General features: G+C 43.9%; 1 protein-coding gene across 1 annotated transcript in view; it reads left to right on the forward strand.

Annotated features, from left to right (window-relative positions):
* LOC143995988 (kunitz-type serine protease inhibitor bitisilin-3-like) overlaps nucleotides 1–20,509 on the forward strand; it is a 38,526-nt gene extending 18,017 nt beyond the window's left edge. Inside the window, exons 3-5 of the mRNA XM_077490777.1 lie at nucleotides 14,060–14,091; nucleotides 16,710–16,911; nucleotides 20,377–20,509. Of these exons, the coding sequence (XP_077346903.1) occupies nucleotides 14,060–14,091; nucleotides 16,710–16,911; nucleotides 20,377–20,413 (271 nt within the window). The 3' untranslated portion in view covers nucleotides 20,414–20,509. The remainder of the gene's footprint in view (nucleotides 1–14,059; nucleotides 14,092–16,709; nucleotides 16,912–20,376) is intronic.
* Nucleotides 20,510–21,694: the final 1,185 nt, after the last annotated feature.

The raw sequence follows: 21,694 nt of genomic DNA on the forward strand, positions 1-21,694 counted from the left end.
TTTGGGAGCCTAGCCGCGTACGGGGCCCCGAAAACCAAGCACCGCCTTCAGGCTTTCTAAGGGCGTAATTTTTTGAGTTCACTTCTCACTACCTATTACAGTTTTGAAGGCCATAAAATGCCAAGATGGCACAAAACCCCCACAAATGACCCCATTTTAGAAAGTAGACACCCCAAGCTATTTGCTGAGAGGCATGTTGAGTCCATGGAATATTTTATATTTTGCCACAAGTTGCGGGAAAATTACAAACTTTTTTTTTTTTTCACAAAGTTGTCACTAAATGATATATTGCTCACACATGCCATGGGCATATGTGAAATGACACCCCAAAATAAATTCTGCTGCTTCTCCTGAGTACGGGGATACCACATATGTGGGACTTTTTGGGAGCCTAGCCGCGTACGGGGCCCCAAAAACCAAGCACCGCCTTCAGGCTTTCTAAGGGCGTTACAGTTTTGAAGGCCATAAAATGCCAAGATGGCACAAACCCCCCCCCCCAAATGACCCCATTTTAGAAAGTAGACACCCCTAAATTTAGGGGTACACTAGTGAGACTAGGTAATAAATGGCGGGTGCCCTGAAACTATAAAAAAATAACTAACCAACCAGCGTCACCTGTAACAGTTATATGGTGATCACTGGTGAAAGGGTTAACTAGGGGGCAATCAGGGGGCTTTATGCGGTAGTATATGGGGGTCCCTAGCGCTATAAAAAGCTGCGGCGAACCTAAATACCTACCTGCCTAACTAGCGTCACCTGTGACACTAATACGGCGATCAGAAAAATGATCGCTTATTAGGCTGGGTTCACACTGGAGCGATGCGGAAACGCCGCGAATCCGCGGCGGGTTCCCGCATCGCATGCCTCCCGGCGGCAGTTCACACTGCCCTATGCGAACTGCTGGGAGTGTCAGTGAAATGTTACTGACACCCCCAGATCAGTTCGCATATCGCAGTGCGATCTGCAAACTCGGATCGCATGGTGTGAACACCCATGCGATCCGATTCTGCTGCGGGCCAAAAAAAGGGTCCCGTGCGAATTTGCGGCGGGTGCGGCGGGTGTGGCGGGTGCGGCGGGTGCGGCGAATGGCTGAACTCGAATCGCACAGAGATCGGATGTGATTTGCACTGCAGTGCGGTGCGAATCACATTCGTTCTCATAAACCGCTGCAATGTGAACCCAGCCTTAGTGACACTGGCGACGGGGGGTGATCACGGGGTTAAACCTTTATTGGGGGGGTTAGGGGGGTACATTAGAACTAAAGGGGGCTAACCCTAACTGCCCTAACAGTTATTACAGTCACAAATGACACCAATGCAAAAAAAAAAAAAATGACATTGGTGTCACTGTGACTGGGGGGCAGGGGTAATTGGGGGGGTGATCGGGGGGTAAAGGGGGGGTGTGAGTGTGCCTGGCATGTTCTACTGTGTGTGGGATGTGTTGGTGCAACTCACTGATCCGCTCTCCTCCGTGTCGGAACGAAAAATACCGACACGGAGGAGAGAATACATCACTTCCTCTCCTGTGTTTACATTACAGGAGAGGAAGTGATGTCACCGGGGATTTCCATTCGTCGGGAGCGATCGCGAGGGGGTGGCCATGAATGAATGGCCGTCCCCTCGTCCGGGATCGCTCCCGAACGAAAACCGACCGCCGCAGGCACCGGGCGGGGGCCCGATCGGGCCCCCGACCCGCGGGAGGCAAATCACGTACATGTATGTGCTTATGCCTGCCCGTGCCATTCTGCCGACGTACATCGGCGTGCGGCGGTCGGCAAGTGGTTAAGCAGTGCAAGAGTAAATAAAGTATTTAATTAAATTGGAAAGTTTTACTTTAAAATAACATATAGCATGCAAATAAGAGGGGGGGGGGGTGAAATCAAGTGTAACACGGCCCCCCAGTAGACTACTGAGAATTACCTGCTCATCTACAGGGCCATGACCAAGTGAACCTTCCAATCCACCTGACATTCTGGGTTCAGACATCCTTGTAGCACTGTCTGGTAATAATCAAACAACTCAATACGAATAGATTCTGAAATATTTTACTTGAACTGATAAGAGAAGTTATTTTAGAGAGGGCAGTGATAATGTGCTGAGCCAAGACAACAGCACCAGCTCAGCAAATAAATAGATGTCTTCCACCTACTGCAGCAAACATCTGGTTAACTGATCTTTAACAGAAAAAAAGGAGAATGTGTAAATAATGATGTTGCACTGTGTAAAATGCAAAAGATGCACCAAGGTGCAATATTTACCAAAAAGGAGGTGTACTAATAATAATAAGACATATATCATAAACTATAAATAATCAAATAAACAAAACAAAGTCCATGTGAAAAAATCAAACAAATGTGAAAAATCAAGCGATGTGATCCAGCAAATAAGTCTGTGACAGTTTGAAAATATATATTGCATACAAAGTGAATCCCTCCACCAGTATTGGCAAGTTGCCAGTGCTGAAAAAATCTTCAGTGATGACCCCTGTGTATCTGCAAGCGCCTCACCTTACCGCCGTAAGGTATACAGCATGAGTTAATCACAGGTGGTAGTATTCAGTAATTCCCTCTTTGTTAGATAACTAAAGCTGGTCATACACCTAAAGATTATCTGCAGATTTTCTATGGTTAGATGGAAAAAGTGCAACAGATTTCTCCATGTTCCCTAAACTATGTGGATGGAGGAATCTCCCACTTTTTCCATCTAACCATAGAAAATCTGCAGATAATCTATAGGTGTATGGCCAGCTTTAGTCCTTCCTGAATAGTCTCAATGTGTGGGGTTTAAGCATAAAAAAGAAAAAATCTCATAGCGTGATTACAACAGTTTATTAAGTAGACAAACTCACGTTTTTGTAAATACAAGACTGCAACAAACAATGAGCGCCACGCTCGTATCCTTCCATCAGATGTTGATAGTACCTATTGCTCCTATCCCGATGCGTGTCGTCACATCACGTGACTTCCCGTGACTTCATCAGGGTTTGTTGCAGTCTAGTATTTACAAAAACTTGAGTTTGTCTACTTTGTTACTATATAATAAACTGTTTTTAAAACGGGATCATGCTATGGGCATCTCCTTTCCTATGTTTAAACTCTATATACCGGGACACGTAAGATGCTACCAGGATTGCATGGAAGCATACAAGCTTGTCGCTTGTGGATTGTTGTCTATGTTTTCATTTAAAAAGTGAGTGGAATTACTTTTGTCTGCCACATCCACCTCCCTTTCTTTTTATGGAATCACGCTATGAGCTTTTTTCTTTTTTATTCTTAAACTCTGAATATTGAGACCATTCAAGAGGGACTAAGTTATCTAACAAAGAGGGAATTACTGAATACCACCACCTGTGATTAACTCATGCTGTATACCTTATGGCAGAAATGTGAGAGGCTTGCAGTGTCATCACTGAAGATTTTTTCAGCACTGGCCTCTTGCCAATACTGGTGGAGGGATTCACTTTGTATACAATATATATTTTTAAACTGTCATGAACTTGATTTTTTTTCACTTTTGTTTGATTTTTTTTTTCACATGTCACTTTGCTTTGTTTATTTGATTATTTATAGTTCATGCTATATGTCTTATTATTATTAGTACACCTCCTTTTTGATAAATATTGCATCTTTTGCATTTTACACAGAGCAACATCATTATTTACACACACCAACTCAGCAAACCAGCCCCTTCCGAAGGCACAAAACAATGTCCAGCAACAACAACACTATATATATATATATATATATATATATATATATATATATATATATATATATATATATATATATATATATAATCTATCTATCTATCTATTTGTAGTCAGAGTCTTCGGTTGTGATAACACCGTAACCCTAACTACCAAGACCTGTGGTGTGCCTTGGTCTCGCTGAACGGTACGCCTAAAAGAGGGCATACCCCGAATAAGAGTAACAATAAGTGTTGTGAAATGAAATGACAAAAGGAAAAAAGAGGGAATGGGAGGGTGGGAAACCAGAGCCGAGCCGACGAGGGACCTGTAGGAAGGAGGAGGGATATATACCCCTCAAACTCCTCCTACAAATCCAGGCCGGCCTCCGGCCAGCCTTCAGACTTGTAGTCAGAGTCTTCGGTTGTGATAACACCGTAACCCTAACTACCAAGACCTGTGGTGTGCATTGGTCTCGCTGAACGGTACGCCTAAAAGAGGGCAAAAGACACAAGATAGGTAAAGTATGAAGCTTTAATGATACAAATGATAATCAATCCAACAACGTAACAAACGCCCTACTAACCTCAGTGTGAGGTTCAGGAATGTACCTGCTATAGCAGGATGACCTCCAACGACCCATATGTTTAATGATGTAAGACAGGACCCCTTGTTTAGAAGCTGCTGACGCTGCCCCGATCCTAAAAGAATGCCCAGAAAAATGCCTTGGGTTTACATCCAACCTGGCAAGTAAAATCCTAACATAGGCAATGAACTGTTTGGAAGTAATGGGATGCGTGGGAAATGGAAGACGAGGCCCATGAACCGGAGTAGCTATGAAAAGATTGCAAAGTGCGTTGAGAACTTCCACCGGGCACCAAGCACTATATGTGCGGTAATATTTAACCACAAACCCCTGGCCAGTTTGCCTATTCTTATTGTTGGGCAACTGTAACTCATAGTGCTCCGGGAATCTGGTGAGACTACTTCTGAGCAGTACCGGAGTATGACAGCTGGCCTGCGACACCTCCCCGGGACGGAGGAACCCGAAAAAACTAAGATAAATGGCCGCCTTGAGTACTAAACTAGGACCAACCCCGAACGGAGAAGATGACAGTAGGTCTGACAAACCCCGGAAAATATGACCAGTGACAGGTTGTCGGGACAACTGAACCCTTCCCTGGGTCTTCAGAATACCCCTGAGCATGGCTTTCAGAGGGTGAGCAGCAAAAATAGACACACTGTCAGACGCCTGCAGGGATCTGAAATGTTGAATTCCTGACAAATAAATCCTAATAGTACTGGCAGCCAACTCCAGCTCACTATGGCAATATGCGGCGAAAGACATGACATGGAAGATGTCCTCAGGGCCATCGGAAGGGTATAACTCCGCAAACCTGAGGAAAGTCTTCCAACCTGTCGTGTATGCCCTCAGTGTGTTCCTGGACAAAGACTTATTAGCCAGGTCAATCGCCTGAACCCGGAATGTGTTCAGTCCATGACCAACAGCGAGTATGGAGGGACAGGATGGCCCGTCCGATCTGCTTCTGGATGCTGCAAGAAAAAACGAGGTATATCAAGACGGGATAACGCATCAGCAGCACCACTGAGACTCCCGCAGATGAATTCACCCTGAAAATGAAATCTGTACATCAAACCCAGCCAAGTCAACCTACGCATGAATGACATGATCAGAAGGGACCCCGATCTGCCTTTATTGATAATTCTGGCTGCAGCCAAATTATCCGTAAAGAAGATGACTGACTGCCCCGACCAAACCGGACCCTAAGTGACTGCTGCAGCCAGAATCGGATAAATTTCAAACAAGGCTGAGGTCAGAGTAAACTTTGGTAGGAGGAAAACCTCAGGGGGCCAGCGACTGGCCAACCACTGATGACAAAAAATGGCCGAAAAACCAACTGACGCGGCAGCGTCTGAAAAAACCCTGGGGGAATTACATGAAGGCCGGGGAATGAACATGGAGATGCCATTCCAGTCACACAGGAACTGATCCCACATGACGAGATCCGCTAAGGCATCAGCTGGAAACTTAACCACCGCGTCAGAATCTTGATAAAGTGGAAGAAGAGCCAGCAATCTAGACACAAACGCCCTACCCTGCGGGATGATTCTCATGGCAAAATGTAACACCCCCAATAAAGACTGCAATTCCTTCTTAGAGCATACAGGAGACCGGACCAACAGGTGAATGGTCTGCCTAACTCTAACCAGCTTCTCCAACGGCAGGCTAGCCACCATGAGATTGGCATCAAGCGTAATCCCCAAAAAGGTAATGACTTTAGACGGACCCTCCACCTTGTGAGCAGCTAAAGGGACATTCAAATCTGAAAACAGCCCTGTAAGCGCATGCAGATCCTCTGGTTTCTCCAAAAGTAAAAAATCATCCAGATAATGGATTACCTTCTGACAACCCTTGCAATTCTCCAATATCCAGTGAAGGGCCTGGGCAAAGGTATCAAACAGCTGAGGGCTGCTCTTGGACCCAAATGTCAACCTGGTAGCAAAATAATACTGACCGCGCCACTTGACACCATGCCATTGCCAGAGAGCAGGACTGATGGGAAGTAACTTGAACGCATCAGTAATATCTGCCTTGGACAACCAAACACCCCTACCTAACTGCACCATATGCTGAATGGCCAAATCCACAGAAGAATACTTCAATGAAAACTCTTCAGATGGGATGAGTGAATTAAGACTAGGGACATGAGATGAATGAGGCGCAGACAAGTCATAAATTAGGCGAAATTTATTAGAGAATTTTCCACAGACCACCCCAATGGGACTGACCCTCCACATGCCAAACGGTGAGGATGGGAAAGGTCCAATCAGGAATCCCTTGGAGACTTCAACCTGCAACAACTGGTCTACAATGGCAGGGTGATTCTCAGCTGACCTTAAATTTTTGCACTCAAAAGACTCGGTAGGGAGAGTAATGAGTCCAGTGTGGAAACCTGAAGCAAAACCCTCCAGCAAAAAGTGCCCAAAACCCAGGGATGGGTGGCCCTCTAAGTAAACCCCCAGCAAGGAGAAGTTGACCTGGCCTAGTCATGACGTGCTGAAAGGTTTCACATGGCAGGCGGACTTGGGGTGGGCTCTGAAACAATTAGCACAGACGTGCAACAACCTGCATTGATTATAGTTGCACCCAGTGTAATTGTAGTTATTGCACAACTGAGCTTTGCCTAGAAAACGGATAGGTCTACCCATCTTGTCCACCTGACCGGAACTACCGGAAGAACCACCCGCCACCTGTTTGAAGGACCCTGGAAGACTGGAGGCATCACAGTTTGGACACCAAGCTGTGGTATGGGCAGAAGACTGGCAGTTGGCACATATAGGGGACTTCTGATTAGCAAAATGCCTACAAAACAGCTCCATGTCGACGTTGCCCCAACACGTCACCACCTGAAACTGGGCCCAAGTAGCCACCACCTTTGCTGCAAAGGAACGATGGTAATCATAAAATGTGAAACCGCCATACTTTTGAGCCAAATCCACCACTTTATGAAGATACAAGTCCAACTCCTCCCTCCTCCCTGGACTGACCGAGCAGATAATGTCTCTAAAGATGGCAAAAGCCAGAACAAATTCCGCCACACTAAGTTTGCGACTAAGCCTGGGATCCTTCGACTTGAGCACAACCGACACCTCCCCGCAAGCAAAGGACTTGTTCTCCGAAACATCCTGAGCTGCTATTAGCAGTGAGGCTAGATTAACATCTTTACCTTCCAAAATATCTTTCTTGATATTGGCAGGGATGAAGTGGGCAGGAGACACCGAAGGCAACACTGCCAATGGAGAAGGGATCACCGAAGGTAAAGACAGTGCATTACCTGTGACTGGGCTAGGCAGGACCGGCGCTGGGGGTGCAGCGGACACCCTAGCACTGGCCGTCACAGCCGCACTGACTGACCGGGCTTTCATCACCTCCATCCTGTCCTGTAACTGCAGCATGGAGGCAGAAAGAGTATTTAACACCGCATGTATCTGCGCCAAAGAGTTATGTACTGACGCATGTTCTGCGCTGGTGGATGCCAGCGCCTGAGACGGAGATGGAAACAGCAACCTGAAGAGTTCCGCCTTCCTAGCTGTGGCCGGGAAAGGAATACCCTTCCGACGAAGCTCAGCCATCAACCTGGGTACTGTCCAACTCCTCAATGATGGAGAACTGCCATGTTCTGAACCCCTACGAGGGGTAGGTGGGATGAACTCGAATTCGACACTCTCTGACCTGTGAGACATGCTGATATCTATGAAGAAATTAACTGAGAGAAATAAGAATGAAACAATACCCCCAAACACCCCCCCCCCCCCGGCACCTCAGTGCCTAACTAAACCCAATGTGTGTGAACAGGTGACAGACCATCAGCGCGTGAAACTGAATGAGTGACCCATCGTTGAGATAAATGAAAAGAATAAGCCCGAGCAAACCTGCAGCGCAATACAGGCAATTAATAAACGAACATTCAGGGCTTTGCAACCCACAGACCGTGGTGGGTAGATATGAAATGAGGTGAAAGTGCGACGTATGACGTATGTTGTACAGGCGAGACGATTGTGGTCCAACAATCACTTAAAAACGAAACCTCAGCCTGTACGGTCTGTAGACGTGACAGACTCAGACAATATACCTATAACTGCCTAGCACCTGAGGAAAACAAAACAACACGCACCTTCCTGTTGTAATAAGTAGAAAATCCAGACCTGAAATAATGATAACACCTGAAATGAACCCACCGGACGTAACAAAATATAACAGACACAAGCGAAACATGAAAGAACAGTCGTAACCCCAAAGATGAGACGCCCAAAAACTCAAACGAGCACGGCCATACTACCCATGACAGCCAGCGAGGCTCTGGTCCAGCTTGTAACAGACCCTTCCCCCCCACCCAAGAAAACCTCCCCCGGCCAAAAACCAACAGACAACCTGACCACGCATGCACACAAAACTGTCATAAAAACAGAAACACATGAACGTCTGCGTGATCATACCACCTGCCCACCTAGCCTGCGAATAACACCAGCAGTAATCTGAATGGGATTGGTCCCTGAACAAACCCTGGGGGACCCCACATCCACCCTTACCCAAACCGAAACTCTACATCTGACCACCCTCGGGAACTAGCACCTGCAGCCATGAGCGACTCGGACCGCATGCTGTGCAACATCCTTACAACCACCCGCCGCTTTTTTTTTTTTTTTTTAAAACCCCATTAAAAAATAAATTACATTTCCCTCTTTTTTTTTGTAACCTCTGAAAATACATGCAAAAACCCCCCAGCTATTAGTCTTTTGGTTTTAGGTGAAATGCGAGAAGGCTGCCAGCCCCCCTGTGATAAATGCTGCCGCCGCTGTCCCCTGACAGGCACCCCACATACCCCCCCAGGTATGTACATACACCCTCATGAGCCCACATCACAACAATACCCTCAAGGAAATTGAAATACATACACCCACGAAATGGGAGAAAACCTTCCAACAAAAGAGGTGACAAGCCATAACTAGCACTCCTCCCTCCCACTACTGCGAGTGTACACAGCTAAAACCTGCTAAACCCAACGTGCCTAAGACAGCCATGCCAGACCTCCACCCCCCCCCCCCCCATACAGCACCTTATTACCATGACACAAACATCTGCCACCCCAGAACCGAGGCCACCACGGGGCCCCCCGCAGTAGCCTGTGCCGTACCATGCGCCCCCCCGCCTCACCCCTGGGATACCTTGACACCTGTAAACCACGAGGAGACCTAGCGAAGGAGACTCCGACGATCACACCGTTCGAATGGCGCGCGAAAATGACGTCAGCGCAACCCGGAAGTGACGAGCGTCAGCTGTTCTGAACAATAACACAGGAACCAGAGCCGAGCCGACGAGGGACCTGTAGGAAGGAGGAGGGATATATACCCCTCAAACTCCTCCTACAAATCCAGGCCGGCCTCCGGCCAGCCTTCAGACCTATCTTCATTCCCCCTAAAGGATGTTTCAGTTAACTGCTTATGCTGCCATAAGAGAGAGATGCAATCTGGCCAATCTATGCTATACCAAAGGACAAAAGCAGGTCTATCAAATAGTAGTATAGGGGGGTCCTCTAAGTAATGGCAAATAAAATTCAACGTTGCAGATCTGATGTTCTTCGCTAGCTAGTTGGAGCTTGTTAACTGTAATCCATTAGAAGTTTGATGAAGCAGTAAGTTCCTAGTGAGGAAGATCTAAAGGTGTCTGAGCACAGTGTTCACAGTATGCAATTAAGTGTTCTTGGGTAAAGATGTCTGTGCACAGTGGGGTTGATTTACTAAAGGCAAATCCACTTTGTACTGCAAGTTCACTCATAAGTGCAGTTGGAAGTGCAGTCGCTGTAGATCTGAGGGGGAGATCGAAATGAGGGGAAGCTCTGCTGATTTTGATCATCCAATCATGTACAAGCAAAAATGCTGTTTTTTTATTTTCCTTGCATGTCCCCCTCAGATCTACACTTCCAAGTGCACTTCATAGTGCACTTGCAGTGCACTTGTAGTGCAAAGTGGATTTGCCTTTAGTAAATAAACCCCAGTGTCTCTGAAATAATGGCAATGGATAGACAAAAGTTGAGCTAATTAACCAACGAGCTGATCACTGTCTTCAGGACTGGGACTCGCGTAGCGACACTTGTGCAGCAGGTCCGCTGTCTTGGTCTTCCGAGATGAAGCTTGTCACATGCACACCCACACAGACAAGCAGGTGGTCCAAGTAGTGTCGATGACAGGGTGTTGGACAGTGGATAACAGAGCTAGGCCCTTTAGACCTCGGGTTGGAAGTAAAACCCTGCGTGGTAGGCTGCGACCTCTCTCCCTATGGCACGTAGAGGTCCATCTTGCATCAGGCCCAGGAGTAAGAGACATCCGCGTGGGCTTTTGGATCCTTTTATAGCCACTCACAGTAATCTTCATGTTACAGCAAGGATCCCTGGGATATGTAGTCTTATGCCCTGTACGCATGGTCGGACATTCCAATGGCAAAATCCGTCGGATTTTTTCCGATGGATTTTGGCTCAAACTTGTGTTGCATACACACGGTCGCACAAAGTTGTCTGAAAATCCGATCGTTCAGAACGTGGTGACGTACAACACATACGATGGGACTATAAAGAGGCCAGTAGCCAATAGCTTTCATCTTGTAATTTATTCTGAGCATGCGTGGCACTTTATGCGTTGGAATTGTCTACACACGATTGGAATTTAAACATTCGGATTTTGTTGTCGGAAAATTTTAAAACAAGATCTCAAACTTTGTGTATCGGAAATTCCGATGGAGCCCAACCACGATCGTAATTTCTGACAACACAGTCCGATCGCACATTTTCCAACGGAAAGTCTGACTGTGTGTACAGGGCATAAGGGTAAATTTTTGCAAGGCAACTATCTGAAGAGGGACTATTCGCCCCATAAATCCACTCTGTTGGGCACACAGATATGAGGTCACTGATTCCCCAAGGGACAAGCGATGTCTAGAAACACCAAAAGGTATGGTGCTTTATGCTGGTAGTCCATATCGCTACACAAGGGAAACATACGTGGATTTAACTTCAGGTAATGAAACTTTCAGCTGGGTTTTTTCTCTTTGCTGCCAGTTACTGTATACAGGAAATAAAGAGCAATTAAAGCAGTATTAAACCCAGAAACCAGAAATGTAATCTATTACAGCTCATTAATGTCCAACTCTCCTGGACAGCAAGGTCCAATGAACAAGTTCCAACCACAAAAAGACTCTCAGAAAAGCCTGGCGTGCTTTGAGGGGAGATCCCCTCTCCCACAGAACCAATCTACAATGAGACCATGGAATCTGTTGTTTGTGGGTGCAAGGCTTTAAAGTGGTTGTAAACCCTTACAACACACTTTGACCTACAGGTAAGCCTAGATTAAGGCTTACCTGTAGGTCTAAGAAATATCTCCTAAACCTACACGGTTTAGGAGATATTTGCCGAAAGACAAGCACCGCTGTCTACGGCGCATGTGCCGTAGACAGCGGCGCGCAGGCACACTAAGCGCATCGCAGTCAATACCGATATGCCGCGAGTGGTGGCTCCCGCGCGCATACGCGGGAGTGACGTCAACGCGGCTTCGCCGAATGACAGCGACGGAGCGGCTAGACCCACCAAGAAGATGGATGCGCCGGACTACAGGGGACAGCGGTGACTTTGCTGGCTCCTGTGTCAGGTAAGTGACACATAATGGACTACTATGCGATGCATAGTAGTCCATTATGCTTTACCTTTGCAGGGAATCAAAGAGGAAGTAAACCCATCAGACCCTCTTTATTTTTATTTTTATTTTTTAAGTGAACTTATCCTTTAAGGTAGGTTTAGTCAGAAAAAAGTGATCAATTTTTGAGAAGAAAAGCATATGTGATAGAAACATTACATTTTTTTAAAATGACCATTTATTGTGATGTTTATTCATCTTAGTGAAATTGTCACTTGTGGCACAGTAATTAGGAATATTTTGTGGTATAAGGACTGTGGTACCTGGGGTTGATTTAATAGACTGTGCACTTTGAAAAGTGCAGTTGTTCCAGAGTTGTGCATCTATCTACCTACCTATCTATCATTTGTTTCTATGCAGAACTGAGCCCGATTTTGCTCTTTGCAGCTTTAGTAAATAAACCACATTGTGTACTTAAAAGAGGGGTATGCCTGTAGATTGCTGCACCTTTATTTTTCACTAAGCGCAATATTTTTAGCTAATAAATGAGGTAAAGCTTCCCTTTTTCAAAGAATACCAAATCACATACAAGGGAAAAAAACAACAACATTTTTGCTTGCAGATGATTGGATGATGGAAGTCAGCAGAGCTTCTGCTCATTTACTAAGCTCTGAAGCAACTGCACTTCCAAAGTGCACAGTCTATTTGACTTTAGTAAATCAACCCTACTGTATTCTGACAGGGAGGGTTCCCCGTGCCAAAATACACTGATCAGTGCTTGCAGCCATTGTCTGAAAGCACTAATCGAATGCTGGTTTTTCCGCAATGCCCGTTCGACAGAAGCTGGTCGTCAGACTGGTTTCTGTTGAACAAACAGCGGTACACAGGAACTGAAAATCGGCTGGTTTCATGGGCCACTTTTTTGGCCCACGTGTACCGGGCTTTAGGCAAAATCTGTCTGCGCCCAGTGTACACCATGGCAGGTAAAGCGTGGCACTGAACATGTTTTCCTGCTGTATCCCAGGGTGCTTCAGGTCTTTCATTATTCTAGTCATGCTCACATATTCTCACTCTGTTTGGACTTTTTAATTGTAAAGTCAGCAGATTAGATGATATGGGTGTTATCAATGTTTACATATTGTTTATACCATTTAAATGTTGATTCTCTTAGTTATTAATAGAAATTTCTACCAAATTTCAGGTGGTCAGTAAAAATGTGCTATGAAAGTAAATTGTTCATGTTTTCTCAGTAAAAAAAGTTGTGGGAGGTTGGCAACACTGCTAGTGACAGACAAGCCCCTGTCCTATTGTTATTATCTCACATGCACAGTGTCAAGAAGCTAGGCCTGTGCTACTGTATGTATGTAATGGTCACCTTCCAGTGTATTAGTTGGTGAACCTGTTTATTGCAATAGAGTTTATCTGCAGCTCCCGCTATTCTAGATAACCCTGTCCTGTCTGGTCTGAGTTTAGCACTCAATAACGAGCACAGACTAGAGCCAAGTTAGGTATCCAATGGTCACTTCTGGTAGTTAGAGGTCTGGTTCCATGCCAGATTAGAAACTACTAGGGAGGGACTAAAGCACAGAGTGGATAGGCTAACTCTGACTTCCAGTGCCAAATCATTGTTCCTGATGGTGAGAAGCTCCATTCCAAGCTGGTTGGACAGCTATAAATCTCTCCTTATATAATGCTTGTATCATGTCTATACTGTGCATCTATATACTTATAATTAATGTTATATGCTGGTTGTAGTAGTTCTCCTGCTCCCATTACTTTGATTAGATTACTAATTAATTTCTCAGGTACTGGGAAGAGGCACTGCCAACTTTGTAATCAATTCCACTATTTTGCTTAGCAAAACGCAAAGAATAAACTTGTAACCATTATAATTTAATGACATTTGTGGGACCACTTAGTGACCTTTATGTTTTTAAAGGATAAACATTTAATTGATTTGTGCAATAAATCAATACAGTTTTAGTAGTTTTATGTAAGCGTTTGGCTTGTATATTTTTTAGACCAAACATTTATTTACTTTAGCAGATTTATGCAATTTTTCATCAAATAATAAGAAATAGCACCGTGTGTAATGTTTTCACCTGTTGTCCTCTTATGTATTTCCATTGCTCCAATTCTCCATTTCCTAATTCATTCTTTTACTGTGTAGGGTGAAGACTAGATCCAAAACCCCAGTTACTGGTAAGTATACCTACAAATAATGAATCCGGGGGAAATGCTGGCAGGTTGAGTCCCCAAATGGATTCTTCCTTCTAAAGGTTTTATTGCATGTATGAGTGGAATTTACAGCATTCAACCTCATGCACATTGGGAGTTTTCCCAGCTCCACTAAACTCCTTTTCCTCTGGCAAGGGAAAAGCAGTTTGAAAAGCACCTAAATCCGCATAGGCGCCTTTAAGCACCTCAAGCATTAAAGCGTTCATTTATTCCATTGGGCAGAATATTAATTTAGTGATAAACGTGCTTTTAGATGTGTTTACAGGCGTTTAAGTGCATCAAGAGTTTTTTTTCTGCTCAAACGTTGCTCTGATGAATGCGCAAGTGATGTTTTTTTTTCAGCCTCTAAACCGGTGATGGTCAACTTTTTGGATGTGTGGTGAGGGGGGGGGGGGGGGGCTCGAGTACAAGCCCTCAACCTCACCATAGGGGCACACATAAAATTCATTGAACATCAGACACACATCAAGATATAGTCAAAGACTATGGGCATGGCACAAGAGATGGTCAGAGACTGTGGACAAGATACAAGAGATGGTCAGAGACTGTGGACAAGATACAAAATATGGTCAAAGACTGTAGGCATTGATACAAAAGATGGTCAGAGACTGTGGACAGGATACAAGAGATGGTTGAAGTCTGTGGACATGATATAACAGATGGTCAGAGACTGCAGACACAATACAAGAGATGGTCAGAGACTGTGGACAAGATACAAGAGATGGTCAGAGACTGTGGACAAGATACAATAGATGGTCAGAGACTGTGGACAAGATACAAGAGATGGTCAGAGACTGTGGACAAGATACAAGAGATGGCCAAAGACTGTGGGCATTGATACAAAAGATGGTCAGAGACTGTGGACAGGATACAAGAGATGGTTGAAGTCTGTGGACATGAAACAACAGATGGTCATCTCTCTGTCACTCTGCTCTCTACTCCTATCAGCGTGTTTTTTTTTTTTTTTGTTAGAGCATGAACACTGAAACACAGCTGATCTTGTTACTTCTCCCTCTGTCGGTCTGAGCTCTATTGTAAAGGGGTTTGCAGGAGGCTGATAATGATACCAGCTAAAATTAAGGTTCTTACATTGCTTGTGTTTAATAAAATAAATGTAATGAAATATTAATGATTACAAAGTTCTATTCATTGGTGTGTTTTATATTAGCCCGGAGTTCAGCTCTAACCACTTGTGGTAACTGTACTGCTGGTGGGCAGCTACCCAAGCTGTGGGTGCATCACAGTGAACTTTCTGGTTTAGAGAGCGCCCCCTGCTAATCTGTGTTGTGATTGGACATAGTATGAGCTTGTCAGCATGTTACAGCCAATGATTTTTTGCGGTATACCTGCTGATTGGCAGTGGCCAATCAGTACAGAGATCTGTGTGTTTGTAAACACAACAGACAGATTCTGGCTGGATTTCTCTCTGCTATTGGTTACCGTTCAGAACTGAAAACAAAATGCCCTGGTAAATAAGGGTGGGGATCAAGTGGTTAAAGCACACCAATAAGACAATTTACATTACAGGTATTGTGGCCCGTTCATTAGGGGCGCTTGGGAATCGCCTCCTCTCTCCTCTAAACCTCCTATATGCAGTGGATAGATTTATGCAGAGAATAGCATGAATCTATCCACGGCCACCGCTGCCGCTCCCTATTCATGTGTCTGGCCCCTTTCAGGTAACCGGACACATGCATTACAGCGGCCAGTTATTTTTAAGCACCTGATTAGAGCCATAGGCTCTACTAGGCTTCAAAATAGCATGAGCTTGGGATGCTGAGGATGCATCCGGAGCACACCCAGGTGTGTTGCAAGGATATTCGCTGTTGCAACACTGATCCTCCCCTCGGCCAATTGGGAAGCAGGTATGAAACCCGTTTCCCAATTGGCCAAAATGTCAGGGGATCCTTTTGGACACCTAGCGATGGGAGGAGCAGAGAGGAGAGGAATTCAGGAGAGGACACCAGAGCCCACCACGCTGGGAGATGACCACAGCATCTCCGACCACTGCTCTCACCACCGGTCGCCACTGGCATTCACGCAAATATCTAAAAAGAATGATTAGACTAATTTGATGTTACGGCATCCTCTAGTCTTAATACTGGTTTCTATATCAGCAATCCGTTTCAAACAGTAAACAAACATTTACAATCTAGCCAGCAGATAATGGACGGGTAAAACTTTTTTTTTGGACCCCTTACAATTTTACTAGAGGACTCCACTCTTCTCAAAACGGTATCTCCTAGCAAGTTACTGTACAACATGGAAGGCCAGGAGTGGGCTCCTCAAGTGACTGGCCAAGGGGTCCAGAGGGATCCAAAGGAAGCAAAAGGTATCCAAAGGGGCCCAAAGCGGTCCAAAAGGTGAAATCACTGCATTTTCCTGGTTGGAAACAGGCACCATCTTTGTTCAGCAAATCGACTCTCTAATCACTAATTTAGACAATATCATGCCCTGTTGACCATACAGTCATTTCTGGACTCTTCTAATGTTATTTTAGCCCACAATAATATGTTACATTTTCTGTCCAATCCAAATGCTACAAATATCACAATTAATAACACTCTGTCATTCCAATATAGGTGCAGCTGCAACCTGCCAGTTACCTATGGCTGTCGGTTTATGCGATAATAATATCTTGCGCTACTTCTATAACAGCGCTGAAAATAGATGTGATATCTTTAACTATCACGGCTGCTTTGGAAATGCCAATAATTTCATGACTAAACTGGAATGTGAGAAAACCTGCCTGCTACCAGAGAAAAATGACCTTTTTGATTTTGGGTGAGTATGGACAACAATCATAGAGAATTGAAAGAATGTAGAAACTGCAACCCCGAGAGGATAGGAAACCGGAGCTGTAGCAACCAATCAGATTTTTGAAAACAGTGTACAGTGCAGGTTAGAACATTAAAGGGAACCCATCAACGTAGAAAACATTGCTTCCTTGCAAGTTCTAGTCTAAAATTTCACCTCAGTTCTGGCTAGTGAATCTTTGACTTGGTACAAGTCTAAGGAAGGACAATGGGGGGTCCAGACTCCTGACCTGCGTCATTATTCAAAGCATAGTATAATACTTAATGAAACCAAGGAAAGGATGGCCACTTGGAACTTATTCCTTTAAAACAGAAGTCTTCAAACTTTCTAAACAATGGGCCAGTTTACTGTTTTCTTCAGACCTTGGGGGGGGGGGGGGGGGCGGGTGGCGGCTGGTCAGTGTGAGTAGAAAACACCCTGGCATTATTGGGAGTACCCCATCATTGGTATTAGTGTGAGGAAGGATGGTGCCCCATTGTTACTATGAGGGTAGAGAATAGTGCCCCATTGTTGGTATCAGGGGAAGCAATCGTGCCCCATTGTTGGTATCAGGGGAAGGAATAGTGCCTCATTACACTATTTTTAAAATCCCGCCACACCAAAACACACATGATACTTTGCTAACATGCATTTTGAACAGCACACATTACCAAAATGTATTGGGCTTCCAGTAAGAATAAATATGACTTCTAAACATCACAAGTGAAATAGGATGAGTACACCCCTAATAAAGTGAATCGAAAAACAATATGATAAAAATAAAAAAATAAACCAATTTATAATGACTCATATATTGATACCACTGGTTAAATACAAGTCCATCAATAGTGCCAACTTTCATGTGCTTTAATCCCCTTATGCCGTGTACACACGACCGGCTTTTCCATCAGAATAAACTCTGATGGTCTTTCCGATGGAGTTCCGCTAAAACGGACTTGCCTACACATGATCACACCAAAATCTGTTCGTTCAGAACCTCGGTGAAGTACAACACCTACCATGGGACTAGAAAAAGGAAGTTCAATAGCCAGTAGCCAATAGCTGCCCTTGCATCGTTTGGTCCATCGGAACAGCATACAGACGAACAGTTTTCCCGATAGAAATTGATTCAGTTGGAAAGATTTAAAACATGTTCTATTTCTAGATCCATCAGAATTAAAAAAAAAAAAAAGTCAGATGAAGCCCACACACGATCAAAATATCAGATGAAATTATTCCGTCTGACCTTTTCTGCCAGAAAGTCCAACCGTGTGTACACGCCATTAGAAAGTGCTCCACACACTCCATGCAAATAAGACTTGCTGACTCCAACCATTGCTCTTCCATGTATTCACACCATGACCCCCTATAATGCTTTTTTGATTTCCTATAAAAAAGAATATAAAAAACATCTAAAAATATAAAAATGAAAATAAAAAATTCCTAATAAACTATGTATGCAGCACAGTGGTGTAGTGGGTAGCACTCTCAGGGTTGCTGGTTCGAATCCCAACCACCACACTGCCTTCCTGGAGTTTGCATGTTCTCCCCACACTCCAAAGACATGTTGGTAGGTTAATTGGCTTCTGTCTAAATTGGCCCTAGTATATGAATGTGAGTTAGCGAAACTTAGATTGTAAGCTCCTTGAGGGTAGGGACAGATGTGAATGTACAATGTACATGTAAAGTTCTGCGTAAATTGACAGCACTATATAAGTACCTTAAAGAATAATAATATATGCATCAGCCCCATCTAGTGGTGGATCAGCCTAAATGCATGCCAATAATATCAATCTTAGAGTAACTGCAGTCTGCTCACATAATTTGTAATAAAAACATCTTTGCCATGCTGATGCTTCCCTCCAACCACTCTGCATATTATTTTATATATACTGTGATTCTGTACTCGCCAAATATGCTGCAGAAATCTCCCTCCACTGAGTCTGGCTGCATTCCATTTTAACTGTTGACAGCTGAGGCTGCTGCCTGTTCACTTTCTGGATTTAGACAGAGGCACACCTCCAGCTCTGCAGCCCTGTAACTCTCATTGGCCCTCTTATGACTCATCACCCCTCCCTTCCTTGTAAACTTTCCAGAGAGTGTGAGAGAGAGCTGTGCATGATATCATAAGCCTAGGCTTTTTACCAAGCAAGAAACAGGAAGTGGGCTCTATAAGGTATTTACTGGCAGAAAAAAAAGTTTTACTATCCAAAGTTATACTTAATGTGATTGTAGCCGTATTAGTGCAATTGTGACAGAGATCACGGCGGACAGTACTCAATTTTCACTATCCAAAGTTAAAACAAGGGCATAAAATTTAATAGATGGAAATATAACGCCATCTTGTGGTTCCAAATCATATCTACACCCCCAATGGAGCTATTCTCTTTGGGATTAATGGCTGTATAGTTGTATTTGGTAGGTTTAAATAATTTATTAATAATTAGCTATAAAACAACTTACGTCCAATTCAATATTGAGGCCATGGGAGGTTAGAGTCCCCAATTCAAAAATCCACCTTGTTTCATTTTCTTAGAGATTTCCTGTGTTAGGTTTAAATCTCACCAATGCAGTTTTATTCTGTCTATCTCAGCGTTTCTCAACTCCAGTCCTCAAGGTGCCCCAACAGGTCCTGCTTTCAGGATTTCCCTCAGATTAAACAGCTGTGGTAATTACTAGGCAGTGAAACTGATCAAATCACTTGTGCAAAATAACTGAAAGCCTGAAAAAATGACCAGTTGGGGTGCCTTGAGGACTATAGTTGAGAAATGCTGAGATAGACAGAATAAAACTGCATTGGTGAGATTTAAACTGAACACAGGAAATCTCTAAGAAAATTAAATAAGGTGGATTTTTGAATTGGGGACTCTAACCTCCCATGGCCTCAATATTGAATTGGGAGTAAATTGTTGTATAGCTAATTATTAATAAAATTATTTAAACCTACCAAATACAATGTCATAACATTTTATCAAGCAATTTACACCCAATTCAGTATTACGGCCCTGGGACGTTAGGGTCCCTAATTCAAAAATCCACCTTGTTTAATTCCTAGAGATTTGCTGTGTTAAGTTTGAACCCCTCCGGACCCCTCCGATGCCCTCATATTCTGTCTATCTCATAAAATTGGTTGAATGCAGCAAGTCTTATTTGCATGGAGTGTGTGGAGAACTTTCTAAGGGAATTCAAGCAGATGAAAGTTGGCATTATTGACGGACTTTTTGCATTTGCTCTTTAATTAGTGGTTTCATTATAGACTGGTCTGCTTTATTTGATTGCATTATTTTGGATGCACTTTATTAGGGGTGTTATTATAGATAGGTTATCCATTGCAGGTTTACTCATCTTATTTCACATGCCATATTTGGTGGCCATATTGGCACCTAGTGCTCACTTTTTTGTGTGTTAATTAGAATCTGAACATTAATGCATTTTCCTTTTCTTTCTTTTCAGTGTGGATTCTGGACTGTCTTTTGCACTGGCAGAATGACCGAGAATACACATGGGAGCAGAAACATGTACTCTGTAAATTATGTATGTGTCACCGCTTTACAAAATATTGGAAATAAAAAAAATATTGACTTTCTTTTTTTTTTTACAAGTGAAAAAACCCTGATAAAATGCTAGAGCTGTTGTTATTTTTTTTTTCATTTGTTCGAATGGCTATATTAGAATTTCTCAAGTAAATCAGAAGCAGGGATAGGAAACTGGGAAAAGTCGTGAGGCTGAGACGCTATAAAGCATATGGTGCAACAATATAATAGTAGTATATTAGTAACTGGCAGGCAGATATACAGTAAAAGGCACAAGTAATGCAGCTCTAATGTCCAGCTATAGGCTTGGGACAGGGAAGAGGTTATACAGCAAAGAAAACAAATTAGCCCTTGTACACACGGTCGGAGATTTCCACAACCAAATCCGTCGGATTTTGCCCGTCGGATTTTGCCCGTCGGATTTTGCCCGTCGGATTTTGCCCGTCGGATTTTGCCCGTCGGATTTTGTTCGTCGGATCTTGTCCGAAACTGTTGCATACACACGGTCGGACAAAGTTGGCGAAAAATCCGATCTTTCAGAACGTGATGACGTAATTTCGTTACGATGGGACTACATTCAGGCTAGTAGCCAATAGCTTTGATGTAGGAATTTGATCTGAGCATGCGTGGCACTTGGTCCGATCAAAATTCTCTACACATGATCAGAGTATGTCCGATCGGCCCAGTTGGTTGGGAAATATTTCCAACATGTTGGAAAATTGGGTCCGACGGATATTCCGACGGAATCAGTCCGATGCATACCACACACATGGTCCGATAGGACACATTCCGACGGATTCTCCGACTGTGTGTACAAGGGCTAAGAGATTAGAAAATGCTTTAAAAAAAAAAATTCTAAATCTACCACTATAACAGGCATGTGTAAAAGGACACATAGCCATAAAAGGACAGATGTAGATCAAGCCATATAAGTCAAAATTTCAGGTCCACAGTGACTGTATCACCCTAAGGAAAGGTACTCCAAAATGTTGGCTATATGACTGCTGGTGACTTCCTATTGAAGGAATTGATTCTTGCTCAGTGCCATCCTTTGCAGCTCAGAACAAGCATTTTATGGAAGCTTTCAATTTCTGTCTGCTTCCCCACTGTCCCAGAGAAGTGATAGGAAATCCCTAATGGAAAATATCTCCTCTACTCCCGATCTAAACAGTAAAAAACAAAACAGTACAGTCTGGGATTCCCCTTTACACCTCACTCACATTTGTGCAACTAGTCAT

This window comes from Lithobates pipiens, unplaced genomic scaffold (genome assembly GCF_037356315.1).
Source record: "Lithobates pipiens isolate NorthernLeopardFrog02 unplaced genomic scaffold, aLitPip1_a1.2 Scaffold_19, whole genome shotgun sequence".
NCBI lineage: Eukaryota > Metazoa > Chordata > Amphibia > Anura > Ranidae > Lithobates > Lithobates pipiens.